The following is a 15,176-nucleotide window of genomic DNA, read 5'->3' as shown; positions in this document are numbered from 1 at the left end:
CTAAGAAAAATATGGTTTTTATTATATTTGTAAATATTAACCTCTGAGTATTGCTACTCTAAATTATGATTCTTTTTTTTTCCTAAATTAATGATTCTTACCCAGTAACTAGCAAGTGAATGTACTGTTAAAGGAATTGAATCATGTCAATACTGATATTCTTTCTGTAAATGAAATCAAGAGATATAAGGAAGTTGCAGCTAAATGGAAGAATGTCTCACATTTCTTAACAAGGCAATTAAAGAAATTGATACCATTGGTTTTTACTGTGTTTCTAAAAGGACCAGAAAAGATTTTATTTGACATTTGTTCATCTTTCATTCAAGTGCTTATAATGAGGAGCAAAAAAACCACCGTAATGATAATTACCTTATATGCCATCTACTGGAGAGAATGAAGATGTAGAGAAATTCCATGAAAAGCTTGATAAAACCACCCATATTAAATCCACATATTCTTTAACCCTTGATGTCTTCAATGCAAGGGTGTACAGAAGGGAGAACAATGAAAATTAGGGTGAAAGATATTACTTGAAGTTTAAGAAGCCTTACATCCATTTATCATGAATACCTTCATCAAAAGGAGAGCTGGCACAAAAATCATCAATATTCCTGAATACTATTAATTTTTAAAAGGAGGAAATGAATAGAAAAATCTCATTCAAAATAGCTACAAAATTGATAGCATATCTAGGGTTTAATTAATGAAGACACACTAATGCCATATAAATACAAATACAAAACAATCTTCTGAAGTAAGGGAAGAGTTAAGTCGTTGTGGAGATATTAATTTTTTATAATTGAATCATGTCATTATAATAAAAATGATGCTAAATTAATTTATAACTTTAGTGGTATAACAGACTATACCAAATGTTACTTTATGGGTCTAGACAAAATAATAATTAAACTCATGTGGAAGAACAAAAGATAAAAAATAATTTTTTAAACACTAAGAATGAAGAAGATCTAACATTACTAAATCTCAAACTATAATTTAAAGCAAAGGGTCACCAGAACTATACGGTACTGGTCAAAAAATAGAGCACTAAGTTAGTGGAAGAGACTAGATAAGAAAAATCTGGAAACAGTTGAACACAGTATTTTAGTGTTCAGTAAACCTAAGAGAAACTAATAGGAAAAGGACTTCCTGTGTGACAAGAATTATTGGGGAAACTAGAAAGCAGTTTGGCATAAAATAGCTTTAGACCAGCAAGTTATACCATATACCAAAGTAAGTGTCAAATGAATAAGAAAATAGTCACATTACAGAATTAAAGAAGAATGGAAGGAGGTGCCTTTTATAACTGTGGCCAAGAGGAGAATTCATAACCAATCAAAGGATGGAAAACAAAAGGTGAAATAAAGAGTTTCGATTATGTAAAACTAAAATCCTTTTGCATAAACAAAATAAATACAATGAGAATAAAAATATGTAGTATTCCCCCCATACATGCAGGGCCCCTTGAATAGTTAACTCCAGGTTTAACGTACATCTGGGTCCTCCAAAACAGTTCTTGAACCCCCACTAAGTTCACCTAGTTAACCTAAGTTCACCTAAGTTAACCCTGACTTGTTCACCAAGAAGTGAAAATAATAAATAAAATAACTAAAAATTTTTAAAAATTGTTTTTCTCTACTTAATAAATACAATTAGTTAGAAGCAGGGACATTTAATAAAATAATAGTAAGAAAAGTTGCAATATCACATTCTTCACTCTCATCCTCTACTAGGGCATATCCCATGATTGCACACAATAAAGTGGAAGAGTAGACATGTACAGCTATTACACAGACACACCTATAGAAAGGGGCAGATGGATCACCGATGTCTCCTGGTGATATCTATAGGTCCGCACTAGTCCTGTGCCTTTGTTTCCTTGGTCTTATGTTGGCCGCGTAGTTGAGCAGTCTTTGCCATCTCTTGTTCCATTCTTTTCTAACCTGTTTTGGTGACTGATAATTACTGTCACATAATTTTGGGGTATTTTTTCTTCCCTGTAGCTGATGTCTGAGCGCATCTCTTCAGGGCCACCCACCTACCATCTCAGCTCTAGCCTCCTAGGATTGAAGGCCAGGCAGACTGCCACCTTAAGATTGTCTTTTCAACCCTATGTCTAGGTAGATATTTCAGTCTTCAGAATTAAAGATCTGACCTAGGGTTAGAAGACTTTCTCTTTTCACATGCAAATAAATGTGAGCCAAAGCAAAAAGTAAGCCAAAAAGGTAGGGCCATTATTCTCTATTACCTAACTTTCATTTATAACATCATAGATTACCAGATCATAAATCTAGAACTGAAAAGGATCTTAATCCCCTAGTCTAGCCCACTCATTTTAGAGATAAGGAAACTGAAGCAGCATTGGGAGCTTTAACAATTTCTGCTTTTATTCTACATGTATCAGTAACAAAGCCCCATTGCTTTGGTATAAATTATTGATAGCCATTTTAAAAATGATCCAAATCACTAAAGATAAAAAGAAATGCAGATATATCAATCAGGAAACATTTATTGTGTATACTGAGTTTTGGGGTTACAAAGACAAAAACAAAACAGTGCTTCCAAAGGAGCTCTCTATGGGAGAAATAAGACATGCATAAATGTATTAAAAATATATGAAAATACAGGCCGTTAGATAGGGACCCAACCTGTAATTTCTTTGTGTAAGGAGCTCTTGGACGAGTAAGCTCCCCTGTACTAATGCAAGTCAGCATTCTCTAACTTAGAGTCTTAGAGTTGCATAGAAAATTGAGATTTAATGACGTATTTTGGGTCTTACAACCAGCATATTTGTCAGAGGTGGAACTTTAAACCAGGTCTTCCTGACTCAGAGCCCAGCTTTCTGTCCGTTATGTTAGAGCTATCTCGCCATACAAAATAAATACAGGATAAATTTGGTGGAATTCTCGTGCTAGCAATAAGAAAATCAGAAAAGGCTTCTTGTAGAAGTGGGCTTAAAAAGAATTTTTTTAAAAAAAAAATACAAAAAATGGATTCCAAATGAGAGCAACTCTTGAGTTTTTTCCACATTTTTAACAAATTGACAAAGACATTAAGGCAGAAATGGTTATTGTCTTGACTGTCTCTGGAAAGTTAGGCATTCTAATACACTATTGTTGGAGTTAATTTAGAAAATAATTTGGGATTTTGTGGGGAAAACTATTAAATGGTTCATGTCCTTTGACCCAACAATACCAAGACTAAGGAGGTTAATGACAGAAAATAACTGGCCTATAGTGGGTGTAGAATAAATGGTTTTTGTTTGAAATAAAAGACCCATATACATCCAGATATTGTAGTAAAATAAACTCAAGGAAGAGAGTGCTCTTGAAATGTAGAGTAGCTGACCAAATTATGTCATGTGAATATGCAGTGAAATGTTATTTTGTCTTAATGTATGGATGTTAGGAATATAAAAAACCCATGAGGAGATGTGTATGAACTGAGGGAAAGAAAAGAAACCGAAATTAGGAGAATAATATCAGAATTCAGAGTAAATATAATGCCCAATCTTGGTTCATGGGCTGATGGTGAGACATACTTCTCTTATCTTCAAAGAAAGGTAGTAGTCAAGAGCTGTGAAGTATCATTGATTGTAATCAACATCATTTGATATGCTCCTATTGATTATATTATGGATTCATCAAGTAGTCTATTAAGCTAGAAAACATGGATTTCATCAAATATTTTGGGGGGATCTTTTTCAAGAGGCGATTGGTAGATTCTTTCAATTTCTGTTTTACCCTATGGTTCTAGAAAATCAGGGCAGTTTTTCTTGATAATTTCTTGAAAGATGATGTCTAGGCTCTTTTTTTTGATCATGGCTTTCAGGTAGTCCAATAATTTTTAAATTATCTCCTGGATCTATTCTCCAGGTCAGTTGTTTTTCCAATGAGATATTTCACATTGCCTTCCATTTTTTCATTCTTTTGGTTCTGTTTTATAATATCTTGATTTCTCATAAAGTCACTAGCTTCCACTTGCTCCAATCTAATTTTTAAGGTAGTATTTTCTTCAGTGGTATTTTGGACCTCCTTTTCCATTTGGCTAATTCTGCCTTTCAAGGCATTCTTCTCCTCATTGGCTTTTTGGAGCTCTTTTGCCATTTGGGTTAGTCTATTTCTTAAGGTGTTATTTTCTTCAGTATTTTTTGGGTCTCCTTTAGCAAGTCATTGACTTGTTTTTCATGGTTTTCTTGCATCCTTCTCATTTCTCTTCCCAATTTTTCCTCTGCTTCTCTTACTTGCTTTTCCAAATCCTTTTTGAGCTCTTCCATGGCCTGAGACCAATTCATTTTTTTCTTGGAGGTTTGGATGTGGGCTCTTTGACTTTGTTGACTTCTTCAGACTGTATGTTTTAATCTTCGTCACCAAAAAAAAAAAAAAAAGATTCTGTACTCTGAATCTGAGTCCTTTTTTCTCTGCCTGTTCATGGTCCCAGCCCACTACTTGATCTTTGAGCTTTTTGTCAGGGTATGACTGCTTGAAGAGAGTACTTTGTCCCAAGCTTTAGGGTCCAAGCCCTGCTGTTTTCAAAGCTACTTCTACTCCACTCACCGCAAGCTCTGCCACAGCAGGGCTCCTCCTCCCCCAAAAACTGCCAACCAGGACTGTGACCCAGATCCAAGGAGGGCATAGCATGAGAAGCTGTATCTGTGTCAGCAAAGCGCTCCATGCACTTCTGCTCTGATCAGCTGCTTGATTCCTCCCACTGTGTGAGCCAGGGACTCTGGAAGCAGCTGCAAGAGCTTCCTGCTGCTGCCGCTGCCACCACTGTGCCACCTCTGCCACCTGCAGAGATGGGGCCGGACCACTCTCACCCCTATCTAGCAGTTTTCCCACTAACCTGCTCCATGGTCTTTGGCGTTTGTGGATTGAGAAGTCTGGTAACTGCCACAGCTCAATGATTCATGGCCCTCAAGCCTGCTCCTCCGACTGACTCCCAGTCTGGTTGATCCTGGTGTGGCTCAGGCTGGGCTGCGCTCCACTCCCAGCACCATGAGACAGACCTTTCCCATTGTCCTGTGCTGGAGACCTGCTTCCCTGTGCTCTTTCGTGGGTTCCACAGCTCTAGAATTCGTTCAGAGCCATTTATTTTTTACAGGTGTTTGGAGGGATTTGGGGGAGAGCTTAAGCAAGTCTCTGCTTTCCAGCTGCCATCTTGGCTCCACCCCTGGATTCCATCAAATATTGGAGTGTATTGTAGTACTCTGATTACTCCCCAGATAATTAGCATGTACTTCTATATTTCAGTAGTTCAAGTGTCCTTAATTTTATCTCTTGAGTGATTGCTTCACCAAAAATTGCAAGCTTTCCTTGCTTTGGTAAATGGTTTCTGTGGCCAACAGTTATGATTAGCCTCTCTAAAATTAGTAGGCTGGTCTTCAGTTTGTAGGAATAGTCTGCTCAGATCCATACACAAAAGCTTTTCCAGTTTAGTGTGATCTACTGGAATATGCTTTATGTTGTCATAGTCTTCAACAACTCAGAGCCACCTTCATGTTACGAGGAAGAATGGGAATAAGAATGACTTTTTATGAAGCCAAGACCAGTTATTGTCAGAGATGTACCCCCTTTCCCCTTTTAATGGCAGAATGCATTTTGTAACTTATTGGACCCATACTTAGAAGGGTTTATGATCCCAGTCCAAAAATACCTATTCATTTTGTGTGATTTTCCCTCATATACTTCACTGGAAGTCTGCGCATTGTACTAAAGGCCTTCTCCTAGATCTGTTGCTGTTGGGTGGGTATTAATGGAACATACAGTTTTGCATCTGTGAGCCCTTGTTCCCACTATTTGATAGGACCACTTTCTTTTCCAATCATATACAAGGTGTCCCAAAAGTCTTAGTTCAGTTTTAAGCTATTAAAATTTAAGAAACCATGTATTTCTTTGCTTTTGGTCTCATTGATATTAAGAATGTCATTATTGATATGTTTTGGTTCCTCTGATAGCATGTCCACTTATTGATCATTAGACATTATATCTCACATTTAGAATATCAATATTTAAGTTGATGTTTATAGACAATCTAAAAATAGTAGCACCCACTAGATAAATAAATAAATTAGAACCTCCTGCACCAATTTAGAAGACTTTGCTACCATCATTACAGAAGTGGAAGGAGCCAAACAAGACTGACATTTATTTTTTGCTCCTTATTTCATGGATGGTCTTTTCAGAGAGTTCATCACTTAATGGGTAGCCTCTGGTGATATGCTTTTTCATTAGGACCGTACCTGAAACTTTCTAGCATGGTAGAACCTGACAGAGATGGCACTCTGTTAACATGGCATTTGAGAACCTTGTCTGTCTGGTTCTTTGTGCAGATGCACTCTTTGTGGACACTTCTCTAAATGGATAGATTAAGTACACTATGTATTAAAATGCTTTATAGAATGTATATCTTATGTCTTCATTTTTATTTGCACCAATCTAATTTTTTTTTACCTCTCCTAAACTAGGTGAAAGAATTTGACTCGATATCTCGCTTGGATCAGTGGCTTACTACTATGTTACTTCGTATCAAAAAGTCAATTCAAGGGGATGGAGAAGTGGATGGTGACCTGAAGTGAATTGCCTATAATTTTTGTGGCATGCAGCCTAACTCCTATTTATGTATATGTTAATGGCCAGTGACCATTACGGGATACCCCATTTCCCATTAATGGCTTCATTTTTGTTGCATATAAACCAGATGACTGCATATTGTTTAAGATCCCTGTGTCTATGTTATGATGAAATGGATGAATAAGGGTCCTCTAATGTTGTTTGTATGTGCTTTGGAAATAGTATATATTTGTCAGATTTCTAAGATCTCTGGAAAAAAATATTTCATGAAATAATATATTTTTCATTCCTTTTCAGTGTTTAAAGAACCCAGGTTTTATTTTTGCTTGATGTTTCTGTATGGTGCCTTAGACTTTAGCACCAATTTAATCATGTAAATATGTGCTTTATGCACATGGAATACACATATTAGCATTTTAATCTATATTAGCTTTAAACATGTGTATGCAATGGGCAGTTGTCGGGGATGAGTTTATCTTTTTGTTTTGTTGGAAATGAATTTAGGAGTTTTTTTAGTTATTACAAAACTATCTTACTGGTGCTAGTGATTAGCTCCTTTGCTTTTATACCCTGTTTATGGGCATAAAAAAGGCTATGTAGTGATCTGGGTCTGTTGGTATTACTTGTCATGAGTATAGGGATAGCTAACAGATTATTTTTCTCATGCCAGGAAATTAAAAATCAAATTCAGTCATCATCACATACACATGTATTGCTGAAAAACTCATGAGGAACAGAACATGAAGTTGGTCCATGCAGAGATTTTAGAGACCTTGGCGTCATGGCTAGAATGCTAAATTTAAAAGTCAGAAAAATTTCAGTTCAAACCCAATTTCTGACACCTATTAGCTGTGTGACTACGGGCAGGTCACTTAATATCTTTGAGCTTGTTTCCTTCCCTGTAAAATGGTGATACTACCTGTGGTACCTACCTCACACTGTTGTTGTGAGGACTTAAATGAGATAATGTATGTGAATTATTTTGCAAACTTTTAATTACTATTTAAATATCAGTTATTATTATTATGCCCATGCAACTATAATGTTGTTACAAATATTTTTGTTACAGTATTTTTTTTCTTTTTTCTGGTTTGAAATGTTAGAATTTTTTCAAGTAATAAAAAAAGTTAGTGCACCATAGTTATCATGTGATAGTAATTGCTGTGTACCACTAATCTCTAAACAAATGTCTGTATATATAGACACAGGAAAAATTTCACATTCCTAGCTGTTATTTGTTGTACAAATTACTATGTGTAGATAGTATAGTAAGATTTCCATTGCCTCACTGTGTGTACACATAAAGTATATGTGTATTCTATATGAAATAGTTGTTTCATTAGAAAATTTTTCTCATTTTTGATTTATGGTAATTTTATTTCCATCTCCAGAATCACAGAAAAATTGGTTTGATCAGGAAACATATTTTTCTTACTTTTTTAATGCCACTTAACTCTGCTAAGATGTTGTGCTCTTTTCTATACACTTGTGGTATGTCAGAGAAAGGTAGGCTTTTAGGATTGTTGGCAATGAGTTATATGCAATTCATTTGGTTTAATTAGTGATTTCAGCGTTGCTCTTTTTTTCCACATATTTATTCTTCTGGTTAGGAAGTCAAATAAATTTACTAGGGGACCATTAAGAATCTCTCAGCAGATGATTGTATATTTGAAATGATTTAATGTTTGAAGCTATTTTGGGCTGTCTTTATTTTCAGTCTTATAAAAAACAATCCTAGCTGTTAGGTTACTGAACAGATGCTGTTTGTAGACATAGTAATGTTTCTAGCCTATCACTGTGCTGCTGATAATATTTCTTAGGCTGAAGTGGCCATGTTGATATTTTTTAGATACTAAGACTAACGTAAAGAAGTATCCCATAGTTTGTTTTAAACTATTTTGCCCTACTAAAGACATAAATATTTTGGGTGACAGTGGAGCAATCAGAAGTACTAATGGTAATGTGGAATTTGAATGTATGGCTTGTTGTTTTGTGGACATTCCCAATTTAAAAGATCTCTTTATAATTGCTGTTTTTTTTCCTCAAAAGTTAATAGAATTATTTTCCTTGGGCTAAAATAATGGTGTATGTTAGAGTAGTATAATAACCTCAGAAAGACAAAAAATGGATGTTGTTTGGAAATATAAGAGCAAATGGAATTGGTTATAAATCTTGGTGGTGAACAGGTAACTCCTCTACATATAGCAATACTGAGTGTTTTTGCTTTGTATACTTTTTCCTGCCTATTTTCTAGCTGTGTGGTAATTAAGTAAAAAATAAGATTGGTTGATTTTGCCACAATTCTAGCTTTACACAATTGTATGCCATTTCTGGGATTTTTCATTCTGGTATGTGTAAACCTTTAGTCCCCACCTATAATTGGTATGTATCACAGGGAAACCATAGCCAGAAAGTCCAGTGGATTGTCCTTTCCAAAATACACTGGAGAAGAGAAAACGAGAAAAATAAACCCTGATTTGGCAGTTTTTCACATATTATTTTGGCAGTTCTTTTTTTAGTTTTTAGAAAACTATAAAATGTCATCATGAAATATCTATGTAATGATTGTTGAAATCACATGCCCAGAGGCATCAAGAGATTTATTTACAGGTTATTGTGAGAATTTGGTTTAATACCATTTCTAATTTTGGAAAGAAACACTTCTCACTAAATTTATACGCTGACTTCATCTGCCTGCTTCTCTTCTGCAAATGTATTTATTGATTGTGATAAATGTAGAGAATGACAGTTTTGTCCCTTTCATAGCTTCTCAGGTTAGTGAGAAATACTGAATTGTCCTTGACATCTTTAGGTATAGTAGAGAGTGTGGTAAAGTGAAAAAGATCATTAGGTGTGCCACTTTGCTTAAGTTAATTGTATCTTTTTTGCTGTAAGAGAGGATTCTGTTTTGGTGAAGTAGTGCTAGGAAATTCATGGTGTTAAAAATATATCAAAAACTTTTTTTAAAAAAAGTATTAGACTGAGAATTGAGGAAGAGGCTTGGGTTTTGCTTTGGCTCATTAATCCAAGAAATGATCATGGAGCACCTTCCCTATGTAATACATTGTGGTAGCCATTGTTCTGTAGGACTCTGCTTTTTCCCTCAAGGTAAATAAAAATGTGTTGGGGGAGATAAAATTTGTTTGTGTTTACATTCAATATAAGGAAAAATGTTGTAGTGCCATGAGAGTGAGTCAAAGTTCAGATATTGGCAAGATTCTCTTGGGCTAAAGTGATGATAGAAAAATGCTTGGAGAATGTGGTATTTGAGCTGGAAGTTGAAGGATGGATATGATGTTCGCTGATGATAATGGAAAGAAAGGAAGAAGTAAAGGACACATAATGAGCAATGATAGGGCAAAGTACGTCATGTTCAAGAAGTGGTAAATAATCCATTTGGGTTGGATTGTAGAGTACATATAGGAGGATAAGGAGAGAAGGTTGAAGAGGTAGAATGGGGTCACACTATAGAGCTCCCTAAATACCAGAGACATTTACACTGTACTCAATGGGCAGTGGGGAGCTATGAAAAGTTTTTGAACTTAGGAATGAATAATGTTGAAAGTAGTAATATTTTAGTATTTGGCAGTGGCCTGTAGAAGTGGAAGATTAAGAGACTAGAGTCAGGGATACCTATTAGGAGGCTGTTGGAGTAATCTAGGCAGGTAATACAGATATTGAAATAGGACAATGTAGGAAGGAAGAAGTCACAACTTCTCTGCACTAATGAACTTTGAAGGAAACTTCCAACTCTAAAATTCTACAAAATATAATTATCAGTTAAATCTCAAATCAACATTTACTACGCACTTTCGCTGTGGGAAGAACATTGTAGTAGATGCTGGAGTTATGGCAGATAAGTATAATATGCAATATTACATGATAAGTACACTGAAGTTGCAAAATAAAATGCCTTGTGAGGTCTGAGGAAGGTAGACTTTTACTCACTTGTTCTATGAAACCAGAAATTATTTTTTAGAACAGTGTACTATAAATTAGAAATTGAAATGGAGCACAAGACAATATTTCGAGAAGCTACTGTAGCTTTCCTCTGGAGCAACTTTAAAAAAATGGTCTTTCCTTGAACTGCATTGGGCTAGAAAAGCAAGATAACCAAAGAAGAAAGTCAGGTTCTTGTGATACTCAGTTGTGCAGAAAAATGTCTTCTTAAGGTCAGATATACACAGACACATTTATGTGATGATCTGATAGAATTTATCAGGATTGGAGGGCTGTTATTCATTTGCCTGTGTAGTTGCCTTTCTTTTCCTTACTTAGAGAACTTTATTAAAGGGACTGTGCTTCCATTCCCTTTGCTTGCTAACATGTGCATTTTCTCCAAGCTTCTGTTCTGCAAGATACGATAAAGATAATTTTAATCATTGATTTTTTTCTTTTAAGTGAGCTCTGTTTATTTTCCTTTATCAACACCCTACACTCTCAGTTCACCACAGACTAATTAAGTGACATGACACTTTGTTTTAAGGATTCAGGTGTGTTAAATGGTCACTATTACAGTCTGTGTTGCAACAAAAATTGTTTCAACACAATATCAGGGCTCGTTAAGAACTAATAGCTATTTGTAGCCCAGAAGCATCTCAAAATAGCAGTTCTTATTGATGAAACAAACTAGGCAGAGGATATATTTGCCTGTATATATGGTAACCCCAAAAAACAAAACCCCAAAGTAGAATAGAGTGAATGTAAATTTAATTGCGTTGAATTGCTGTCCCAGCATAATGGAATAGTGCCATATTTCTTTCAACAAGCTAAGGAGTTGGGTTTTCAAGACTCATAAGATTTTCTTTGCAAATAATAGTAATAATTATGGAATTATGTTAAAGTTTTTGTATTTTAGCAAGTCTGACTCTCATTTATCGTAAATATTTTTCCATGGATCAACCAAGTTATTTGAGAAAGCTTACACTTGGTTATTCGTGGTCAAAGATGATAGTCACAGGTAAAATTTCTTACAGAAAAGCATTGCTTTTGTGGAAATGTTTTTACAACTTGTCTCTTGATTTCCTTTTTTGTGGTTACTTTTTTATTTATCCAATGATATGAAAACAGTATTTTTGCACAATTGTGATATGCATAAATAATCTCTAATAGTATAGCCAACTCTATGCACTAGCTTTTGTGGTGTTTAATAGTGTGTTTTCTCTGCTATTGTGCCCATATTTGTCTAAATGTAAAATACTGTGATTTTTGTAGATTTGGCAGTCTAGCATGTCAACTATAATGTAATTAGCCTGTGTTATAAATGGTGACAACGGCAGTTTTCGTATCATGTAAAGTACAGAGAATAAAACTGCTGATATTCCTCCTATCACTTTCTAGGTCAGAAAACTTATCATGAAAACTATTTAATAACAACTCTGCCTTAGCAGGAACAGATTGTGTATGTTTTGTGTGAACTTGTATAGTAATAAAGTCAAAATTATGATTAATGTTATGATTAGTAATTCTTACTAACTGTTGTTTACAAGAGAGAGAGAGAGCTTCTTTACCAAACATAATCTCCCCATTAAGTTGAAAACCTGAAATTATAAGTTAAGGTGCCAAGTAGTTAGATTACTAAGCTTTCCGTGGTGATTTAACATAGTGAAATTTCTATTGTCTAAAATGCTGTAACTTATTTAATTGGTTAACTGAGGGTTTACACAAACATGTGTCTCCGGAATCTTCCTAAAAATTTTCCCTGTTTAGGAAATCATAAGAAACAAAAACTATTTTTAAAAAAGGTTTAAGAAAGTACAGGAGTAACTCCCTGCTTTTCCCCAGTTTATCATTTGTAGTTTCACACATTTGATATCTGAAACCTTCACAGATCATTTTATTTTGGGATAACTCTAATTTCTTGTTTTCTATTCCATGAGCTCAAATATTCTGCCTTTTAACTTCTAGATTAGTTGTAGTTTACTATCATTTTGCTCATTTAGCCTAGGAGCATTAGTCATTTTCCTTCCCCCTTCAAAATAAATGTGCCACATCCAAGTTTTACTGAAGTTTTAGAGTATACTGTTTTATACTTATATTATGAACATTATTTTTAAAAATAACCCTGAACTGATCAACTTCTGAGGAAATGATTTTAGCTTGAATCAGGGAGAGAAGTAATACTTGTGTGAATTAGTTCATTTTTATATCATTTTCTGGTTTATAACTCATGATTTCATAGGGCTTTAGGGCTTACAAAGCACTTTCTCCACCAAACTGAGGTACATAGTACAAATTTTACCATTTTACAAATGAGATAACTTTTAGAGATACTGTAGTCACTTAGATATCTAATGTCCCACTAGACCTAATACATATCTAAGGTGACATTTGTCTTTACTATTAAGTTGTATCCTTTTTTCACTGACACAGGAGGGCTATGAAGTAAACTCAAGTACTATGGATAGATTTTGACACCCAATTCCCCATTGGTTTAGGCATCCAAGTTTTCAAGTTGCAAAACAGGTTTTCATTTCCTTCGGACATATTCCACCAGAGATCTGTGATGGCCTATTAGTGCAGGGGAGAGTCTGGCCTTTTTGAAAGCTGTAATTCAAGGCAGGTAGTTATGGAGGTACCTTATTCCTTCTAGATACTTGTGGACACGTAGGATACTACAAGTCACAAAATGTTACCACAAAGCTAACCGGCGTCATTGCTTCCTAGTATTTGTTTTCAGTATGCTTTATCAACCCAAATTTTAGGCCAAATGGATCAGTTTGACATACATTGAATAAATTTGCAGTGTTCCTTGCAAGGTAGCAATTACTCACCAACCAACTTCAGGAATGAATGTCTTCTGACAATTTTCAATGAAAGGATTCCCCAGTGAGAATACTGGACAGAATTCATCCTGAGATTTTGCTTCCTCTCAGTTTTCAGGTCAAAGTAAAGGTATCTCACATCTGGGAACTGATTACATGACATGGTTTTGTTGAAGAAAGGATGGCTCTTCCTTCTACCCCTGGGAACTATTCCACATGCTTTTTAAGGATAGATTTCTTCCATGGATTCCACCATTTGCAAAAATTACATCAATGAACTTTGCTAATTCATCTAATATAATGGACCAGTTACAGCATTGCTTGTTACATTGTTGCCCTCAGTATCTATGCATTTCTTAATGTTCCTAAACATTTTTTTGCCTAAAAATATTGAAAAAAATGGGACTTTTCTTGATGACATGGGTAGTAGAGTATGTAGTAAGGCCAGACTGAAGTGGAATATTTAGCTGTTGCAAGTGTTCTTGCACTGCTTTTGAAGCTTCAGCCCACTGCCAAGAACCATCTTTACCTTTCAGACACATTGTGGGTCTTCATCCGTTTTGTTGTGAACTTTGGTCCTAAGACCCAAACTGCCCAGTACCTTTCAGATTGTCGTTTAAAAAAGTAACTCCACAGATGAATTTATCATTCTGGAATCAGATGAGGAATATGTTTTCTCTGCCTCACACATTGTAGTGTAACATTTACATCTGAATTCACTATCTGCAAATTTAACATCAGATGGTTTGGATGGGATATTTCCTATTGGGTCTAAAATCTGTTCATCAGAGAATATCTTGGATATTTTATCGGTAAGGATGTAAGCAAAGCCATATTATGACAACTAAAGTATAAATTATGGAAATTTGAAAAAATCATAAAAATAAAAGTAAAATGGTGGAAACTACATGCAAAAATAAAATTTTATTTTACTCTGTAAATACATTTTTCACAAGGTTCTATCAAAGTTTGATGAATTCTTCGGATGCTCCAAGTGGAAAAGACTAATATAGGCAAAGATATGACCCAATAAAAATAAATGTAGGATCAGTTCTTTTTTACAACAAAAGTCTGAAGCATTTAATCATAGGCACAATTTGATGCATCTGGTCCTTATCGGTACTATGCACATGTTTTATTTGAAGTCTTTAGAATGCTAAGGAAATGTTAATAACAAATATAGAAAAGTATTCATAAAGTATGAAATAGAAATACCTAAGCTGTTTTCAAGTGCCTCCTCCAAATGTCATCAATTGATGTGCCAAGTCCTAGTATTAATTCAAACAAAATTCAATAAAGCAATATTAAAGATTACTTAACAAAATGTTTTTTAGTCATTCCATGGCAGCGAAGTGGCACAGTGGATAAAGCACTGGGCCTGGAATCAGGAAGTCCTCTGAGTTCAAATGTGGCCCTGGGCAAGGCACTTACCCTTCTGCCTGCCTCACTTTCAATTATAATAGTGTGGTTGTATCCTTTCCATATGGGAGTCTGGTATAAAGGTTTTCGTTTGGAGTTTGGGTTACCTGAAAGAGCTCCTGTACATTTTCATGAGCTCAGTTGAAAAGGTTTTGTTGTGTCCAACTCTTTGTGACCATTTTGGATTTTCTTGGCAAAGATACTGGAATTGTCATTTCCAGCTCATTTTACAGGTGAGGAAACTGAGGTAATTAAGATTGTCAAATTTGAACTTTGGTCTTTCTGACTCCAGGCCCAGCGATCTATCCCCTGCGCCACCTAGTTGCCCCAGCTGGAAGAGCTACCCCTGGCCGTTTGGTCCAAACCATGCTTGAACAAGCAACATACTCAACAGCCTTTGCTTGGAAAACTAATGAAAGGC

The 15,176-nt window shown here is 35.2% G+C and overlaps 1 protein-coding gene across 2 annotated transcripts in view; it reads left to right on the top strand.

Moving 5' to 3' along the window:
- The window catches only part of NAPB (NSF attachment protein beta), a 51,498-nt gene extending 39,471 nt beyond the window's left edge, over window positions 1-12,027 (top strand). The window contains exon 11 of one of the 2 annotated variants that reach the window (XM_036750522.1): window positions 6,467-12,027. In XM_036750522.1, coding sequence (XP_036606417.1) covers window positions 6,467-6,577 — 111 coding nt within the window. In that variant the 3' untranslated portion in view covers window positions 6,578-12,027. The remainder of the gene's footprint in view (window positions 1-6,466) is intronic. The other variant, XM_036750524.1, reaches the window with a different exon arrangement.
- The last annotated feature ends 3,149 nt before the right edge of the window (window positions 12,028-15,176 follow it).

Source organism: Trichosurus vulpecula, chromosome 3 (assembly GCF_011100635.1).
Source record: "Trichosurus vulpecula isolate mTriVul1 chromosome 3, mTriVul1.pri, whole genome shotgun sequence".
In the NCBI taxonomy this organism is placed as follows: Eukaryota; Metazoa; Chordata; class Mammalia; order Diprotodontia; family Phalangeridae; genus Trichosurus; species Trichosurus vulpecula.
Note: the sequence above shows the minus strand (reverse complement) of the source record. Positions and strands in the feature narration are given on the sequence as shown.